General features: G+C 35.0%; 1 protein-coding gene and 1 pseudogene across 1 annotated transcript; one reads left to right on the top strand and one right to left on the bottom strand.

The window, feature by feature from the left end:
• Positions 1-1,236: 1,236 nt before the first annotated feature.
• Positions 1,237-6,360, bottom strand: LOC130940023 (uncharacterized). Its single transcript, XM_057868078.1, has one exon. It carries the CDS (start codon positions 6,358-6,360, stop codon positions 1,237-1,239), a length of 5,124 nt encoding a protein of 1,707 aa, XP_057724061.1.
• Positions 6,361-13,383: 7,023 nt separating this feature from the next.
• Positions 13,384-14,912, top strand: LOC130942029 (probable glutathione S-transferase; annotated as a pseudogene).
• Positions 14,913-15,663: the final 751 nt, after the last annotated feature.

Here is a 15,663-nt window from a genome sequence, read left to right as displayed (position 1 = left end):
GCTTTGTTAGAAGATGTACAAGGGAAGGGTGGGAGTGTCCCGCTTGAAGATTTATCAAACTTTTTGGTGAAACAGGAAAAGCTTCATGCGTTTGAGGGGGAAGGGGAGAGTTCTTCAGTGTGGAGCAGAAAGTTCCCTTTCAGTGTTGTGGCCGATGAGGTCGTTCAGGCCACGACAGATACTAAGCGAGTAGAGGAGGCTGGAGATATAGGAGTGGATCAGTTTTTACAGGTTTCATGTTCTCTTTGCTTTGTTTTTTTGTTTTTTTTTTTGGAACACTGATGTTGTGTTTGTTAGGTGCTAGGATTTCGTTTGGCTAGCATTGGACGAAGTCAGGAGAAAAAACATAGGAAGTTGGTTGGTGAGGCGTCTCAAGTTGCCGAGTTAAAGGAGCAACTTCTGCTGAAGGAAACAAGTTTGAGTGATTTGAAAAAGAAGTTGTCCGAGGTTGAAACCGACTTGAAAGTGGAAAAAGAATGTCACGAAGAGATTTCCGGTTTGTTAAAAAAGAAGGAGAGTGACTTGACGAATTTGAGTGATCAGATTATCGAAGTGTCGGCAAAAATGAAAGAGCTTGAGACTCGTAAGGAAGGGGATATTTTGGATGCCTTCGCTGAGGGTTTTCAATGAGCTGTTAATCAGGCAAAATTTCTGTTTCCTGAAGGAGATTTCTCTGCTATGGATCCCGGTAAGGTAATTCGGGATGGGGATCTTGTTGATGATGAGGAGGTTGACGAGGAAGGAGATGAAAATTTGGGTAGCTGAAAATTTTCTTTGAGTAGTTTTGTTTTTTGTTGTACGCTTGAATCTGCGCAAAGTGATAATTTGGCTTTTGTTTAATTTTGATGTTTTTGAACATAAGGACTTTTTATTTGAGAACCGATTTGATTAGGATTGTCTGTTTTCCTAATCATGTATTCTGTTGCCCTTAGTTGGCATGAATGACAGTTGTAATTATGTTATTTGCGCATTCGTACTTTAGTAATGCGACTTTATATATGGTCGGTTTCTCCCTTGGGGGGGTTTTAGTCGTTTTTCTGTAGTAAGTTCCCTTTCGGGTAATGAATTAATCTGTTGAAGGAATTCATATGAAATAAAATGAAAGTTACATTTTATGAACAGCAGTACCTGTGAAATTAAGTTTTCAAGGTAAGCCAGCCTCATTAAAACCTCCACAAGTAAAAAAACCCTTTGGGAAAAATTCTTATGGTAGGAAAAAGAGTACTGGCGCGCTGCTTAGCTGTAATATCGCTTCAGGGAGCTGACGTTCCATGTATTGGGGAGCTTGGTGCCATCTAATTCTTCTAACTTGTATGCTCCTCTCCCGAGAACTTCATATATTCTGTATGGGCCGTCCCATGTTGCTGCGAGTTTTCCATGGGAGGGAGGTCGGCGAGCTTGCTCTGTCTTCCTGAGTACTAAATCATCCTTACTGAAGGATCTTTGATTCACCTTCTGCCCATATCGTCGGCTAAGTTGTTGCTGTAATGCTTGGTGTCTAATTGCTGCTGTTTCTCGGACTTCTTCGATTAAGTCAAGCTCGGCTTGCCTAGCTTGATTATGTTCTTCTGCTAATGTCCGCATCGAGCCTTGTGATACTTCCATAGGAATCATAGCTTCGGACCCATAGACCAAACGGAATGGGGTTTCCTTTGTTGCCGAATGAGCTGTAGTATTATACGCCCATAATACTTCTGGGACGAGCTCAGCCCATAGGCCTTTTGCAGTGTCAAGCTTTTTGCGTAAAGCCTGGAGGACGACCTTATTGGCGGCTTCTGCTAACCCGTTGGATTGCGGATGTTCGACAGAGGAGAAGTGTTGTTTTATTTTCAGATTCTGCAAAAAATTCTTAAAACTTTGGTCGATAAACTGACGACCATTGTCAGTTGTAATGTGGCTAGGTATACCAAATTTGCAGATTATGCTTTTCCAAACGAAGTTTATCATTTGTGCCGATGTGATTTTTGCCAAAGGTTGCGCTTCTATCCATTTGGAAAAATAATCAATCGCAACTACCAAATATTTTACCTGTCTTGGAGCAGTGGGGAATGGACCTAGAATATCAATTCCCCATTTATCAAATGGCCAGCTCACCGTCGAATGATGAAGATGCTCTGCTGGTAGGTGAATGATCGGCGCATGCTTCTGACAATTATCGCAGGTTCGTACTTTGCGTTTGCTATCCTCCTGGATCGTCGGCCAATAAAAACCTGCTCGAAGAATTTTCTGTGATAGGCTTCGAGCTCCAGAGTGTATTCCACAGATGCCCTCGTGGGCCTCGGATAAGACAAGGTCGGCGTCTACCCTGTTCAAACATTTTAACAAAGGTCGAGAGAATCCTCGCCTATAAAGATTATCATTTAACAATGTATAATAGGAGGCCTGCCTTCTGAACTTGTTTTTATTTTCGACCTCCTCTGGAATGAGACCAGAACGAAGATATTGGATATAAGGGTGTTGCCAATTATCATTATGAGTTATGCTTAAAACAGTGAATGCATCGATGCTTGGCCTATCTAGAGTTGACTGTAAAAGAGTGGCGGTGTGCGCTTGTGTGGTTGCTAATTTTGACAAAATATCTGCCCTGTGGTTCTGCTCTCTAGGTATGTGAGTAATGTCGATTTTTGAAAAATTTTTGAGTAGTTGTTGGACAATATCTAGGTATTTCAATAAGATCGGGTCCTTTGTTTGAAAACTGTGGTTTACTTGTTGAACTACTAACAATGAATCGCAGTAAACTTTTAAATTAGCGATATGTAAATCCGTGGCTAACCTGAGTCCTGCTATGAGGGCCTCGTATTCAGATTGGTTATTGCTGGCCTTGAATGAGAATCTGAGGGAATGCTCGAGAACTATGCCATCCGAGCTTTCGAGTAGTATTCCAGCGCCAGCACCTTGAGGGTTGGAAGCTCCGTCTACAAACAAGGTCCACCTCGAACTTGACACGTCGGAGCTTGGTTCGGTGAGCTCAGCAACAAAGTCGACTAAGTATTGGGACTTGATCGACCCTCTCGGCTGGTACTGAATGTCAAATTCTGACAACTCAATAGCCCATTTGATTAGCCTTCCTGCCAGCTCGGGCTTTGAAAGAACCTGCCGTAAAGGCTGTTCAGTTCTGACGATGATCGTGTGGCTCTGGAAATATGATCGGAGGCGTCTTGATGAGAATACTAAAGCTAAGGCGAGCTTTTCCAACTTTGGATAACGAAGCTCGGCATTCTGTAAGGTCTTGCTCACAAAGTAGACTGGCTGTTGCTTCTTATCTGTTTCTGTTACAAGAGCAGAGCTAATGGCAACATCAGTAATAGACAAATATATATATAATGGCTCACCATGCTTTGGTTTTTGTAGGATAGGGGGTTTTGAAAGAAATTCTTTTAAGCCCTTGAAAGCTATTTCACAATCTTGATTCCATTCAAAATGTTTTGCGTTCTTTTTTAAACACTGGAAAAAGTTCGAAGATTTAGGTGCCAAACATGGTAAAAATCTAGATAAAGCGGCTAATCGTCCTGTTAGCCTTTGAACTTCCTTAATTGTGGATGGAGTGTGCATGTCAAGTATTGCGCGACACTTTTCTGGATTTGCTTCAATTCCTCGGCTAGTGAGGATGAATCCGAGGAATTTCCCTTCCCGAACTCCGAAGGCGCACTTCTCTGGATTTAACCTCATATTGTATCGCCGTATTTGGCCGAATATTTCGGCCAGGTCTTGGATGTGAGAGTCTCCGAGTTTGGTTTTGGCGACCATGTCGTCAACATAAACCTCTATGTTTCGACCTATTTGCTGCTCGAAGATCTTATTCATTAACCGTTGATATGTCGCCCCTGCATTCTTTAAACCAAAAGGCATAACGTTATAGCAGTAATTACCATTCTCGGTTATGAAAGCCGTTTTTTCTTGATCTTTCGGGTGCATAAGGATCTGGTTATAACCAGAATATGCATCCATAAAACTTAAAGTGCCGTAACCACAAGAGTTATCAACCAGAGTATCAATACAAGGTAAAGGGTAAGCATCCTTGGGACATGCTCTATTTAAATCAGTAAAATCGACGCACATGCGCCACTTACCATTATTTTTTCTTACCATAACCACATTGGTCAGCCATGTTGTGAATCTGATTTCCCTGATGAAGTTGGCATCTATTAGTTTCTTTACCTCGGCAACTGACGCTTCTCGCTTTTCGGTGCCGAGGTTTCTTTTTTTCTGGGAGATCGGCCGGGCTGCTGGATCTAATGCCAATTTGTGTGTTATAACAGACGGATCTATTCCTAGCATGTCGGCAGACGTCCATGCAAATAGGTCGGCATTTTCTCGTAGGAAATTTTCAAGGCTTTTCTTGTCTTCTGAACTCATGGAAGTGCCGACAAAAGTGAACTTCATCGGATCGTTACCTAGAGTTATCTTTGTCAACTCTTCGTTTGGCATAGGCCGATCTTCAAAGTCAGCTCGGGGGTCTAACTCGGCTGATGTTATCGGCTCTGACTTAATGGAATTGACTTGTGATCGTCCGATTTTTTTGAGTGGCTTTAAGCTCATATTATAGCATTGGCGAGCTTCCTGGAGGTCGCCGTGAATCGTAGCTATAAGATTGTCCTGCACAGGAAACTTGACACAAAGGTGAATAGTAGATACGATTGCAGCAAATTTATTTAAAAAAGGTCTGCCCAGAATGACATTATAAGGGCTAAAACAATCGACTACAAGATACTGAATATCCTGTGTCTTATGTAATGGCTGCTCACCAAGTGTGGTTTGTAACCACACTGATCCCAGTACAGGAACTCGTTCTCCGGAAAATCCGACCAGGTCTCCCAGGTATGGCTGTAGTATATTATTGCTCAGCTTCATTTTTTCGAAGGTCGTGTAGAATAAGACGTCTGCACTGCTTCCTGGGTCGAGTAAAACCTTCCTTACTATCAGGTCTCCCAACTGGATGGAGATAACGACTGGATCATCTAGGTTGCTATTGACACCGTTAAAGTCGGCCGGTCGAAAAGTCACTTCCGGGACGTTCGTCAATGGCTGAGGGTTGTTTGGGCCATCTGTTACTGCCAACATGGTTCGGTACGTGCGTTTTCGGGCCGAGCTTGTGTGGCCGCCTCCTGCGTAGCCCCCTGAAATGCAGTTTATTACCCCTCTAGGTTGGGCCGGTGCTTTTTCCTTCCCTTTGGAGGATGTGCCCGCTGTTGACGTGTCAGGGGCGGGAATAGTGCTCTTCTGGATATGCCCTGAAATAAATTTGTCGAGGTGCCCCTGCCTTGCTAGTCGTTCGAGGAGATCTTTAGCAATGATGCATTCGTCAGTTGTGTGTCCGTGCTTTTGATGAAAAGTGCAGTACTTGGATTTGTCGAGGCCTTTTGTCTCTGGATAATTGCCGGCTTTGCGAGGAGGCTTTATTAGTTTAGAATTGAGAATCTCCTTGATAATATCATCCCTTTTCGTGTTGAACTGAGTGTATGAGTCATAACGAGGGACCGGCTTGAATGGTTTTTTGCTGTCTCGGTTTTTATCATCGTCCTTGTTTGTGGCTGATTTTTCTGTTCTCCTCGCCAGCCTGAGTTCTTCAACATCGATCTGACCTTTGGCCTTTTCGCGAAACTCGGCTAAAGTTTTGGGCTTTGTTACAGTGATAGTTTCCTGAAATTTACCGGGGCGAAGGCCGCTTTTAATGGCGTGGAGATGAACTTCTGGGTGAAGATTCGGAATCCTCATGGCTATCTTCGTAAAGCGGGTGATGTAATCCTTCAGGCTTTCTTGTGGTCCCTGTTTAATAGTCGTCAAATAGTCGGAGTCATGGAGGTATATTGCGGATGGTGCAAAATGATCTTCGAATTGGGCAGCTAACTCCTGAAAACGAGATATCGAATCTGCAGGCAAAGAACAAAACCAGTCAAGCGCAGGACCGTCTAAAAAAGATGGAAAACATCGACAAAGAATTGGATCAGATGCACCGTTAACAATCATGATAGATCGGAATTTCTTGACATGCTGCTTCGGATCGCCCAATCCATCATATGGGGTTAGGGTTGACGGAAGGGTGAATTGTCTGGGAAGTTGGAAGTTCATTATATCTGCCGTGAATGGTCCCGCTGAATTATCAGGTTGTTCATCCTCATTATCAGGCTGAGCCTCTTCATCGCGATGATCTCCTTCATTGTTAGTTTGCGGTGTCTCGGAAACATGAGTTCGTTTGTTATTCTCGTGATTATTATCATGATGTTCCAAGCGGGCTTGTACTAATTGTGCAATTTGGTTTTGCATTCTCTGATTGTCCTCCGCCATTCGTTGGTTCGCCTGTTGAAGCTCGGTCACCATCCTCAAAAGCTCGGATGGGGTGGGCGGGGGAACGTCAGCCATGGAATGTGTAAGGATCTTTAGGGCTTATCACGAATGATTTTTCAAATTAGGCCCTCCTTCTAGCGCCAATGTTCTTACCGGCTTGAGCCGAGATATAGGTCGTCCTTCTGATGAGGTCGGTGAACTCCTGAAATGCGATCCGAACCTCTTCAACGAAGGGAGAACAGGAGGGGTGGGTACCTGCAAAGGCACTCCGACGCTCAAGTCAGTAAGAGAATATGTGTGGAGAGATTTCTTAGAGAGATTGCGTACCTTCCTTATTCTGGTCTCTTGTTTTTATACTTGTTCGGGTTGTTTCTCCGAGATGTAACGCTTGGGAAGAGCATTAATTGTATATCCAACGTTACGGAAATAAATGCCGATTATTACGAATGCTCGGCTGGTACGTTACCGAGCTATAACTCGTAACCGATCTTACTGGTCATATCAGGTAATTATATTAAAATGTGAATTTGCTTAATAAAAGTACTTATATTTATTTATTACATGTATCAAACGAAGTGTCTTCAGCCGTTATAAAAAGTTATTTAACCAATTCTTCTCTTCTCAGCCTCTTAAATCTGGTATAAGAGTTAAAAATGTCTACTACTTCTTTACAAACACAAAGCTTATCACTTTTGTCAAATGATGTTATTTTCAAAATTTTTGCTAGAGCCGATTCTAGAAGCATTGGTCGTGGTAGTAGTCTTTCTACCTTTTAGAAGAACAACTTGCTTACCACAAATTTTATCCTAGCACATTTGGAACATACCAAAAGAAGGTGTGGTTCTATTTATGTTTTAGTCTCTTCTAGAGGACGAAAATTAGGTGCAACTTGACTTTTCAAAATAAATGTACAAACTGAAATCATAGAAGCTATTAATGTTCCATTTGTAAGAAACAACCAAGGCCAATTTGAAATAACTTACTGTGAGAATAGGAATATGGCAATTCGTTACTCAACGAAGGATAGTCCAACTAATTTTTTTGTTTGGAATCCAAACTCTGGACATGTAAGTAGCATTCCTGACGTCATCCAGCATCGTTGTAATTTATGTAGTTTTACCTATGCATTTGTTTATGTCCCACATTCTGTAAATTATGTTTGGATCAATATATACAAGAACAAACTCTTAGATGCACGTTGTAGGTTGACTTCGTATTCCTCAGCAAGTAACCGGTGGGATACCAATTTGTGTTGCCCCCATATGTGCAGGAAATTGATCCCGGATATGTTGCATCCGATGGCTCTATCTATTTATTGAGCTGGAATAATCATGGAGAAACTAAGTCCCTGTGTATTGTAACTTATTCCATTCTAACAAAAGAATTCGAATATATTGTCATACCTGCACGAGTCAAATTTATCCGTCAAAAGTTGTTACTGATAAATGATCACCTTGCTACGTAGGCATGCATACTGAAATGGGTTCATATAAGTGGAGCATATGGATGATTAAAAATTCACATGGAACATAGTCGTAGAACTAAGTAATGTCAGGCCATGGACATGAATTCCCAGTATGGCCTCATTTGTTTGCTGGCAAAGAACTTATCGTGCTAAAAGAGATAACTCCACCACTTATGGAGCCAAATCATGTTAGGACAACATATATCGAAATGGGAGCTGTAAATCCAAAAATTCACGAACGCAGGATCATTAATGTTGTAGATTTTCTAATTGCTGTAGTAATTAAATCTGTTCATATAAATCATGATGCAGTTCTTCCAGTTAACGTTATCTAATGCTGTAGTTTCCTTCTCCTGTTTCTTATGTGAGCAATGTAATGTAGATTTGCTTTTTATTTTTCTTTTTTCATTTTTGTGTTTTTAATTTTGTTAGTTCCCAAGGCAAATGGTGCACAGTTATATGCACTGTTATCCTTTAATCCTATACATTAATATTAGAATTGCTTTCATAATTAAATTTAGATACATGTAATCTCATGTAGTTTTTTTTTTTATTTTTTATTCAATCATAATGAGTAACAATATAAAAATTTCAGACTCTTATTAATCAAATGAATTGATTTTACCAACTACACTGTACGATAAGTACTCTTAACATCTCTTAAATTAAATAATATAAATTGTAAGGTCTTAGAAAAAAAATCAATGAATAAAGATTCAAATCCTATCCTAAAAAAAATAAAATGTAGTTTCGCAGTTCTTATTATATAAAGAAGCATATATTTAATAAAACTACTCTCTATTATTGATTTAACTAATTAAATTGTAACACAACCGATTTCTATTGTGTAACACAACTGGTTTCAATAAAATTAGATATTTGATTTTGAAACTAAATATGAAACTACAGATGTTAACTAAACTTTTTCACATCTGCTATTTATTATCTCTCCAAATGCAGAAACAATTTCACAGCACAATCATACTTTTAAATTTCATATTTTAATAAAGATTGCCATATATAATAATATATATAATATAATATAATATAATATATAATAATAAAAATATCACATCAGAGTTATCACTGGCTACATATCCATGTTGTAAATGAAATATTGTTTCTTACAAACAGTTTAATCAGAATCTTAAAACAAAAAATATTCAAGTTTATTGCATATGAATTGTTTTTCAACTTAGACTTCTTTTATTTTGTATAAAAAAATGTTCACTGTTACCTAATTTTAAATGTGTAATACACCGATATTCTTCCACTATAAAAATTAACAAATTTACCACATAAAATAATTAAAATAAAAGTTAACAGTGGTTAATGTGAGATAAAAGAGATTTCAGTGCTTTTTTGTGGTATTCACTGAAAGTTTAGTTATGTCGAATTGCTAATGTAAAAAAATGCTCAATAAGCTCAGTCATGATTGAGAAACTAACATTTTGAATTATTTTCTTGCTTATAATAGATGTTTCACCTTTTATTAAACAAGCTAATTGTATGAACTTTTTTTTCCTCCGTCCAACTACTTATTTATGTTACTCTATCCTATTTTGATTTTTTATATAGGTCATCATCACTATTAATTTGCAATATGCAACTAGATTCTTCCTCTGAAACTAACTGTAGTTCTTTTTTTCCTCTATCTAATTACTTACTTATCTTAGTCTATTCTCTATTGAATATTTTTATATACTTTGTTGCTGAATCAATCAATCAGTCAAGTGAATGCATACTAATAAATAGACAAATCAAGTACTTGACTTGCTATAGAAAGTGCTAAGACAGAGGATCTACAATCATTAATCCAAATCTCTTTACTTAGTATAATTTATTTACACTACACTTCAATCAACAAGTTGCATTAACACCTCCTGATAGATTTAGAATTTGATGGCTTTCTCTTTCATTGAAGATATACAATTAAATATTATTCAAAAAATAAAAAAAAAGATTTGTTATCGATGATATTTATTATTATATTAAAAATAAGTTTTTCATATCTCACTCTCTGAAATTATTTTTTTTTTCGGACCTTCCTCCATTATATAGCAAAAATTTAAAAGATGGCATTGTAATAACAGGTATGATGTCAATTTTCTCTTCTTTTTTCCTTTTCATTTATGTGTTAAAATTTTGCATCAACTTCGCTCCCCTAATTAGCACCATGAGTGATGTTCTGCCAACAACACTAAAGCTTCTAGAATTACCTGATGAAATTATCCTAGCTATCTTCAAGGTTTCTCAGCCTTTCACTTTTTTAAGTGCACGCCAAACATGTCGTCGCTGGAGGGACAAGATGAACTCATATAATTTTTTGACCGAGCTTTTACAGAGGTGAAAAAATAATAGTTGCTCAATTTATGCTCACTTTTCACGATCAACTTTTACTACAACCTCAGTTGATTGGGCTCTTAAAATGAATGCTATTACATGTGAGATCTCTAGACATCACTTGCTTTTCACTCTCACATATGAGGGGTAGTTTCACATAGTTGGTGTGAAAAATGGAGCTTTTTGCATTCGTTATTCTTCAATGGGTCAGGTTAGTTATTTGCTAATTTGGAATCCTATTAGCAAAAAATCTAGAATGATAAAAGACCCAATGAAGCATCACTATGCTTACTATGCTTATGTATATACTCCTTTGTTTATTATCCTGACTGTCTTGAGTATGGTATCATCCATATCTTCATTGAAGAGGAAGATAACCTTGCATGCACACTAACATTGTACACGAGCTTGATATTGGGATATATCAATTCTATGTCCAGCTTATGTGCATAGATTGCATCCCAGTTGTGCTTCAGTCAACGGTGTTGTCTATCGTAACACCCTAACCTTTAGCACGTCATGATCGTACCAAAAGTAAGGAGTTACTAACTTGTTCTCCTTATTTACTATTTAATATTGAGCCTTTAGGTCGATATCGCGTTTCAGTTTATAAGAAAATACCAGAAAATTATTTTAGTAATTAAAAGCACACAATTATTAATAATAATAAATGCTATACAAATGAATTCAATATAAAACTCAAATACAATACCTATCCCTTTGGATAAAATAAAACTTAAAGCAATAAGAGCGAGGAAACTCTATAAAAATAATAGGAATCACAAGAAGAAAGGGAGAGAAAAATTCCTTTTTCTTACTTGCTGGCCAAGAATAATATTTCAACATGTGATGGATAAATTAGAGACATGTGACCGAATTTGTGTGAAATTTTGGTGAAATTGAATGTTGTTTGATGTCACTTTGATGACTTAATCATTCTTACCTCCGAATTAATTCACCATATAATGAATTAACATGTGGTGGATAATTAATGAAAAAAAGAGGATGAATATACGAGTGAAAAAAAAATATTATTACGATGAATTCTTAAAGAATAATTATTAAAAGCGATAATTTTTTTATCACTTATTTTTACTGTATCAAATGAAGCAGATAATCATATTGGTATGAATAATGGGGTATCTTATATTATCTCAACTCCAAAATATTTCTAAAATAGAATTATTCTCTACATCCAAAAAATTTTAGCATCCGAGTTTATTCAAATAATTTAGAGGCATGCGCTTCTTTTTATTTCAAATTTGCGTATGTACACGGAGTGTCTTTTTCTTCTTCTTTGTCTTCTATTTTCACGTGTTTTTTCTTTATCGTCATTCTTTTGTTGTTGTTGCTGCTGTATTTTTTTCTTTTCTTCCTTCTCTCCTTGGTGAAGAAGCAGTAGAAAGTGAGGAGGAAGAGTTCTGAATTCTGCAGAAATGAACCGAAATTATATTTAGAAATGAATTGAAATTATATTTAAAATGAATTGAAATCATTAAGTAATTTCAGTTCATTCTAAATATAATTTCAACTTATTTCTGAATATAATTTCGGTTCATTTCTTAGTGAATTATTTTGTTATGATTCTTCTTGTTTCACTATCTTGAGAAGAATAAAACCATGAAAAAGAGAAAAAAATCAAACAAAAAAGAAGATGTAAGAAGAAAAAATTTTTCAAATCTTCTCATCATGTTCTTCTTTTCTTGTCTTGTTCATCTAATCAAATAAAGAAGAAGAAACACATAATACTACAAAATCACTTGATGGATTTGGATGTGTTTTTGTTCATGATTCAATTTTATTTGTGTGTTTGTTTTCGAATTGAGTTTGTGTGTCGTAATCATTAAGTGATTTTGATTTATTATGAATTTAAATAAGGTGCATTTAGTCTATGCTTATTTTGAAATGAGTTTACATTCTGAATTTAATTTTTGGTTCATTCTAAATATAATTTCAATTTATTTCTGAATATAATTTCGTTTCATTTCTGTTCTGCACAATTCAAAACTCTTCCTCCTCACCTTCTACTGCTTCTTCACTAGAGAGAGAAGGAAAAAAAGAAAAAAAACACAGCAATAACAACAACAAAAGAATGACGATAAGGAGAAAACATATGAAGAAAAAAGAATGCAAAAAAGAAGGAGGAGAATGAGAAAGGCGAAGAAGAAGAAGCTCTATGCGTAAACGAGTATGAGAAGAAGAAGAAGAAAAAGAAGAAGAAACGAGCCTGAGAAGAAGGAGAAGAAGAAGAAGCAGCAGCGCGTGTAATCACGCTCTTTTAATGATAGTGATTTTTGTTGGTGTTGGACCTATTTAGATGAATTTGGATGAAAAAAATACTTGGATGTGTAGCACTCTTATCTAAAATATTATTTTAAAGTTAAACAGATCGAGATAAACTATAATTCTCGAATTTCGTAAATTTTAATAGCAAAAAATTCAAAAAAAAATATATATTAGAAAAAATCAGATTCTTACATTTGTCGTAAAAATACAATCTGTTATAAAATGATATAACAATGATATAATATTATTAGATGATAACAATATACTATATTTTGAAAGAAAAAAGAACCATGAAAACATGACATCTCTGCCTAATTGGTTTTAGAAAAATCCATTTTCAGTATAAAAATTAATTAATTAAAGAAAAGAGATAGTATCACAAATGCTGACATGGTAAAATATTAAAATGCTTGATATATATCGACTTAAAGTCTATCGGAAGAAGAGATTGATCTCTTTTTTAATATATTATAAATAAATATAAAAGAAGTTGATTTATTTCTATTTTACTGTTTTCAATATTTATGAAGTCACAATCCGAATCATTTAATGACTTATTTCTAAATAGCTATATATAGTGTATATGATAACATTTGATCATTTCCAGCATATAGGCATGATTTTATTAAGTTCACAAAATTAATGTCTTTCAAATAGCGGTATTTAGCACCAACATGTTGCACTATGATAAGAAGAAAATTTTCAAATCTTGGATATGACAATTGTGATAAGATCTCTTAATTCCAGTCATAATGAGATTAGAACAATAGCTATTATATATACATAGTACCTTAAAAAAAATTAAAAATAATACACTTTTCATATATGGCAGTTAGTCTAGTAAAAGAAAAGATTGGATCAATGATTATGTTGTCACACCCACAATAATAAACTCCCCTATAAAATCAACACATCATAGCCTGATACAAAAATCAATTACTCCAATTCTCTTCTTATATATAATTTGGTTCCTTGAAATTCTCTCTTGACAATTTGACATAGCTATGGCAGATGAGGTGGTTCTACTAGATCGCTGGCCTAGCCCTTATTGCATGAGGGTGAGGATTGCATTGGCTTTGAAGGGTGTGATATGTGAGATCAAAGATGAAGACTTGAGTAATAAGAGCACTCTATTGCTACAAATGAACCCGGTTCATAAGAAGGTTCCGGTTCTCATCCACAATGGAAAACCTATTTGCGAGTCTCTTATTATTGTTGAGTATATTGATCAAGTTTGGAATGATAAACCATCCTTGCTTCCTTCTGACCCTTATCAAAAGGCTCATGCTAAGTTTTGGGCTGATTTTTCTGACAAAATGGTATGCCTTTATGTTATTCAGCTTAAAATTAAAAGTTATTGTTTATTTGAAAGTCAGTGGTCCTTGGTCAACTAGACCCGTTGATTTGAGGAATAATGTGGGTAACAAAAAAAAAAGTTAATTATTGTTTATTTGAAAGGAATTTTTATAATAATTCTAAAAACATATAAATGATTTTAATTATTCATATCAAACCTCATTTTCAGAACTTATCTTTTCAATCCGTTTTAAAAGTAATTATTTTTCGAGTAATGTTACATGTATACTAAAATTATCCACCAAAATCAGCTATTAGTATAAAATATATATTAAAATATAAATACACATTAAAAATAAATTAAACTATACATATATTTATACACAAATATATTGGTGGTTTTATTGATATGTCTTTCTTTTGACATGTCATTTTGCGTTATCAATTTTTTTAGGTAATTTATAAATTTAAATGCTCCTCGAGTTTGGAGACACAAGTACGTGCCTTTTGTGAGCTGATTAGTGCCGAACTTACTTGATTTTTTTTAATAATATATCATGATCATGGTATTATCACTACGCAATACTGACGATGTTTAATTATTATATAACTGATTCCAGCATCTAATTACTATATAATATTATAATACACCTAATCAATAGTTTACAAATTCATTAAGAGTGATATATTGGTAAAGGGATTAAGTATGAACAAGTTTGTTTTCATAACAAAATGGTGGTTATTATATTAACCCGAAAATTATATTTGATTAAGGTTATTAGCATCTTTCTTTCTTTTTCCTTTATCATATTCATATATAATGCTTGTTAATTATAATAATAATAATATATGACTAGCTTGGTATCTTTTTTCATTGTATCAAATAGATATTGAACAAGTCAATGAGCCTATTGACCTCAAAAAGAGAAGAGCTGGAGGTTGCCACAAACGAATTCAAAGAAAACCTAAAATTGTTGGAAGAACAACTAGGAGACAATGCAAGCATTATTTTGGAGGTGAAGAACTTGGTTTTTTGGATGTAGCACTTCTTCCAATCATAACTGGATTTAAAATTAGGGAGATTTATGGGAAATTCAAGATTGAAGATGAGTTCCCAAAGCTTTTTGCTTGGGCCAATAGGTGCCTTCAAAAAGAGAGTGTTTCCAAGTCAATTCCTGATCAAGAGAAGATGTATGGTTTAATTGTGGAGATGAGAAAGAAGTTTGGAGTTGAGTAGGTTCATTCATTGATATTTTGGTACTTTATCTTTTAAATAAATTTTGATGAAATAAGAACCTAAATGCTTTCAAGCATTTTAGATATATCATGGATGTGATTGCGAAAAAAAAAATCATGATTAAACTTTTTCATATATTAGTTTAAATTTTAAATCAATTATTCAATGACTATTTTTTTATATTTAGAATTTTGAAATGGACCCAAAAAAATCATTTGGATTTAAGATTTTGGTTCCGGCAAAATATGGTGATCGATCACATGCCTATAAACTATTTAAATGTTGTTGTTATGCAATTTATCATTCACTTATATAAAAAACATAATAATTGAAAAAATGCGCATATTAAATAAAAAATTAATTATTTTCCGACATACACAAAAGTAAAAGTTACCAAATAAGTTGAACTTGTGCCAAAAAAAATCAACACATTTTCCATAATTAGTTTCCTATGCAATATAACTGAAACAAATTCAAAATGAATTAACTCAATTTTCCGAAGTTCTTCAAGCGAAATGCGAATAGTTGCAATTAAGTTTTTTCTATGAAATGCATTTTACTTTTAAAATTAGTTTTAGTATAAAATATATATTAAAAATGAGTTAAATAATCTATATATTTATACACAAATACATAATAGTTAAATTTAATAACTGATTTTAATGTACACATAACATTTTTAGTTGCAAAATACTATTAGTTATGCATATTTGCAATTTTTTAACTTTTTCATATGTTTGAAAATAATAAT

The sequence above is a fragment of the Arachis stenosperma genome, chromosome 7, assembly GCF_014773155.1.
Source record: "Arachis stenosperma cultivar V10309 chromosome 7, arast.V10309.gnm1.PFL2, whole genome shotgun sequence".
Classification (NCBI taxonomy): domain Eukaryota; kingdom Viridiplantae; phylum Streptophyta; class Magnoliopsida; order Fabales; family Fabaceae; genus Arachis; species Arachis stenosperma.
Note: the sequence above shows the minus strand (reverse complement) of the source record. Positions and strands in the feature narration are given on the sequence as shown.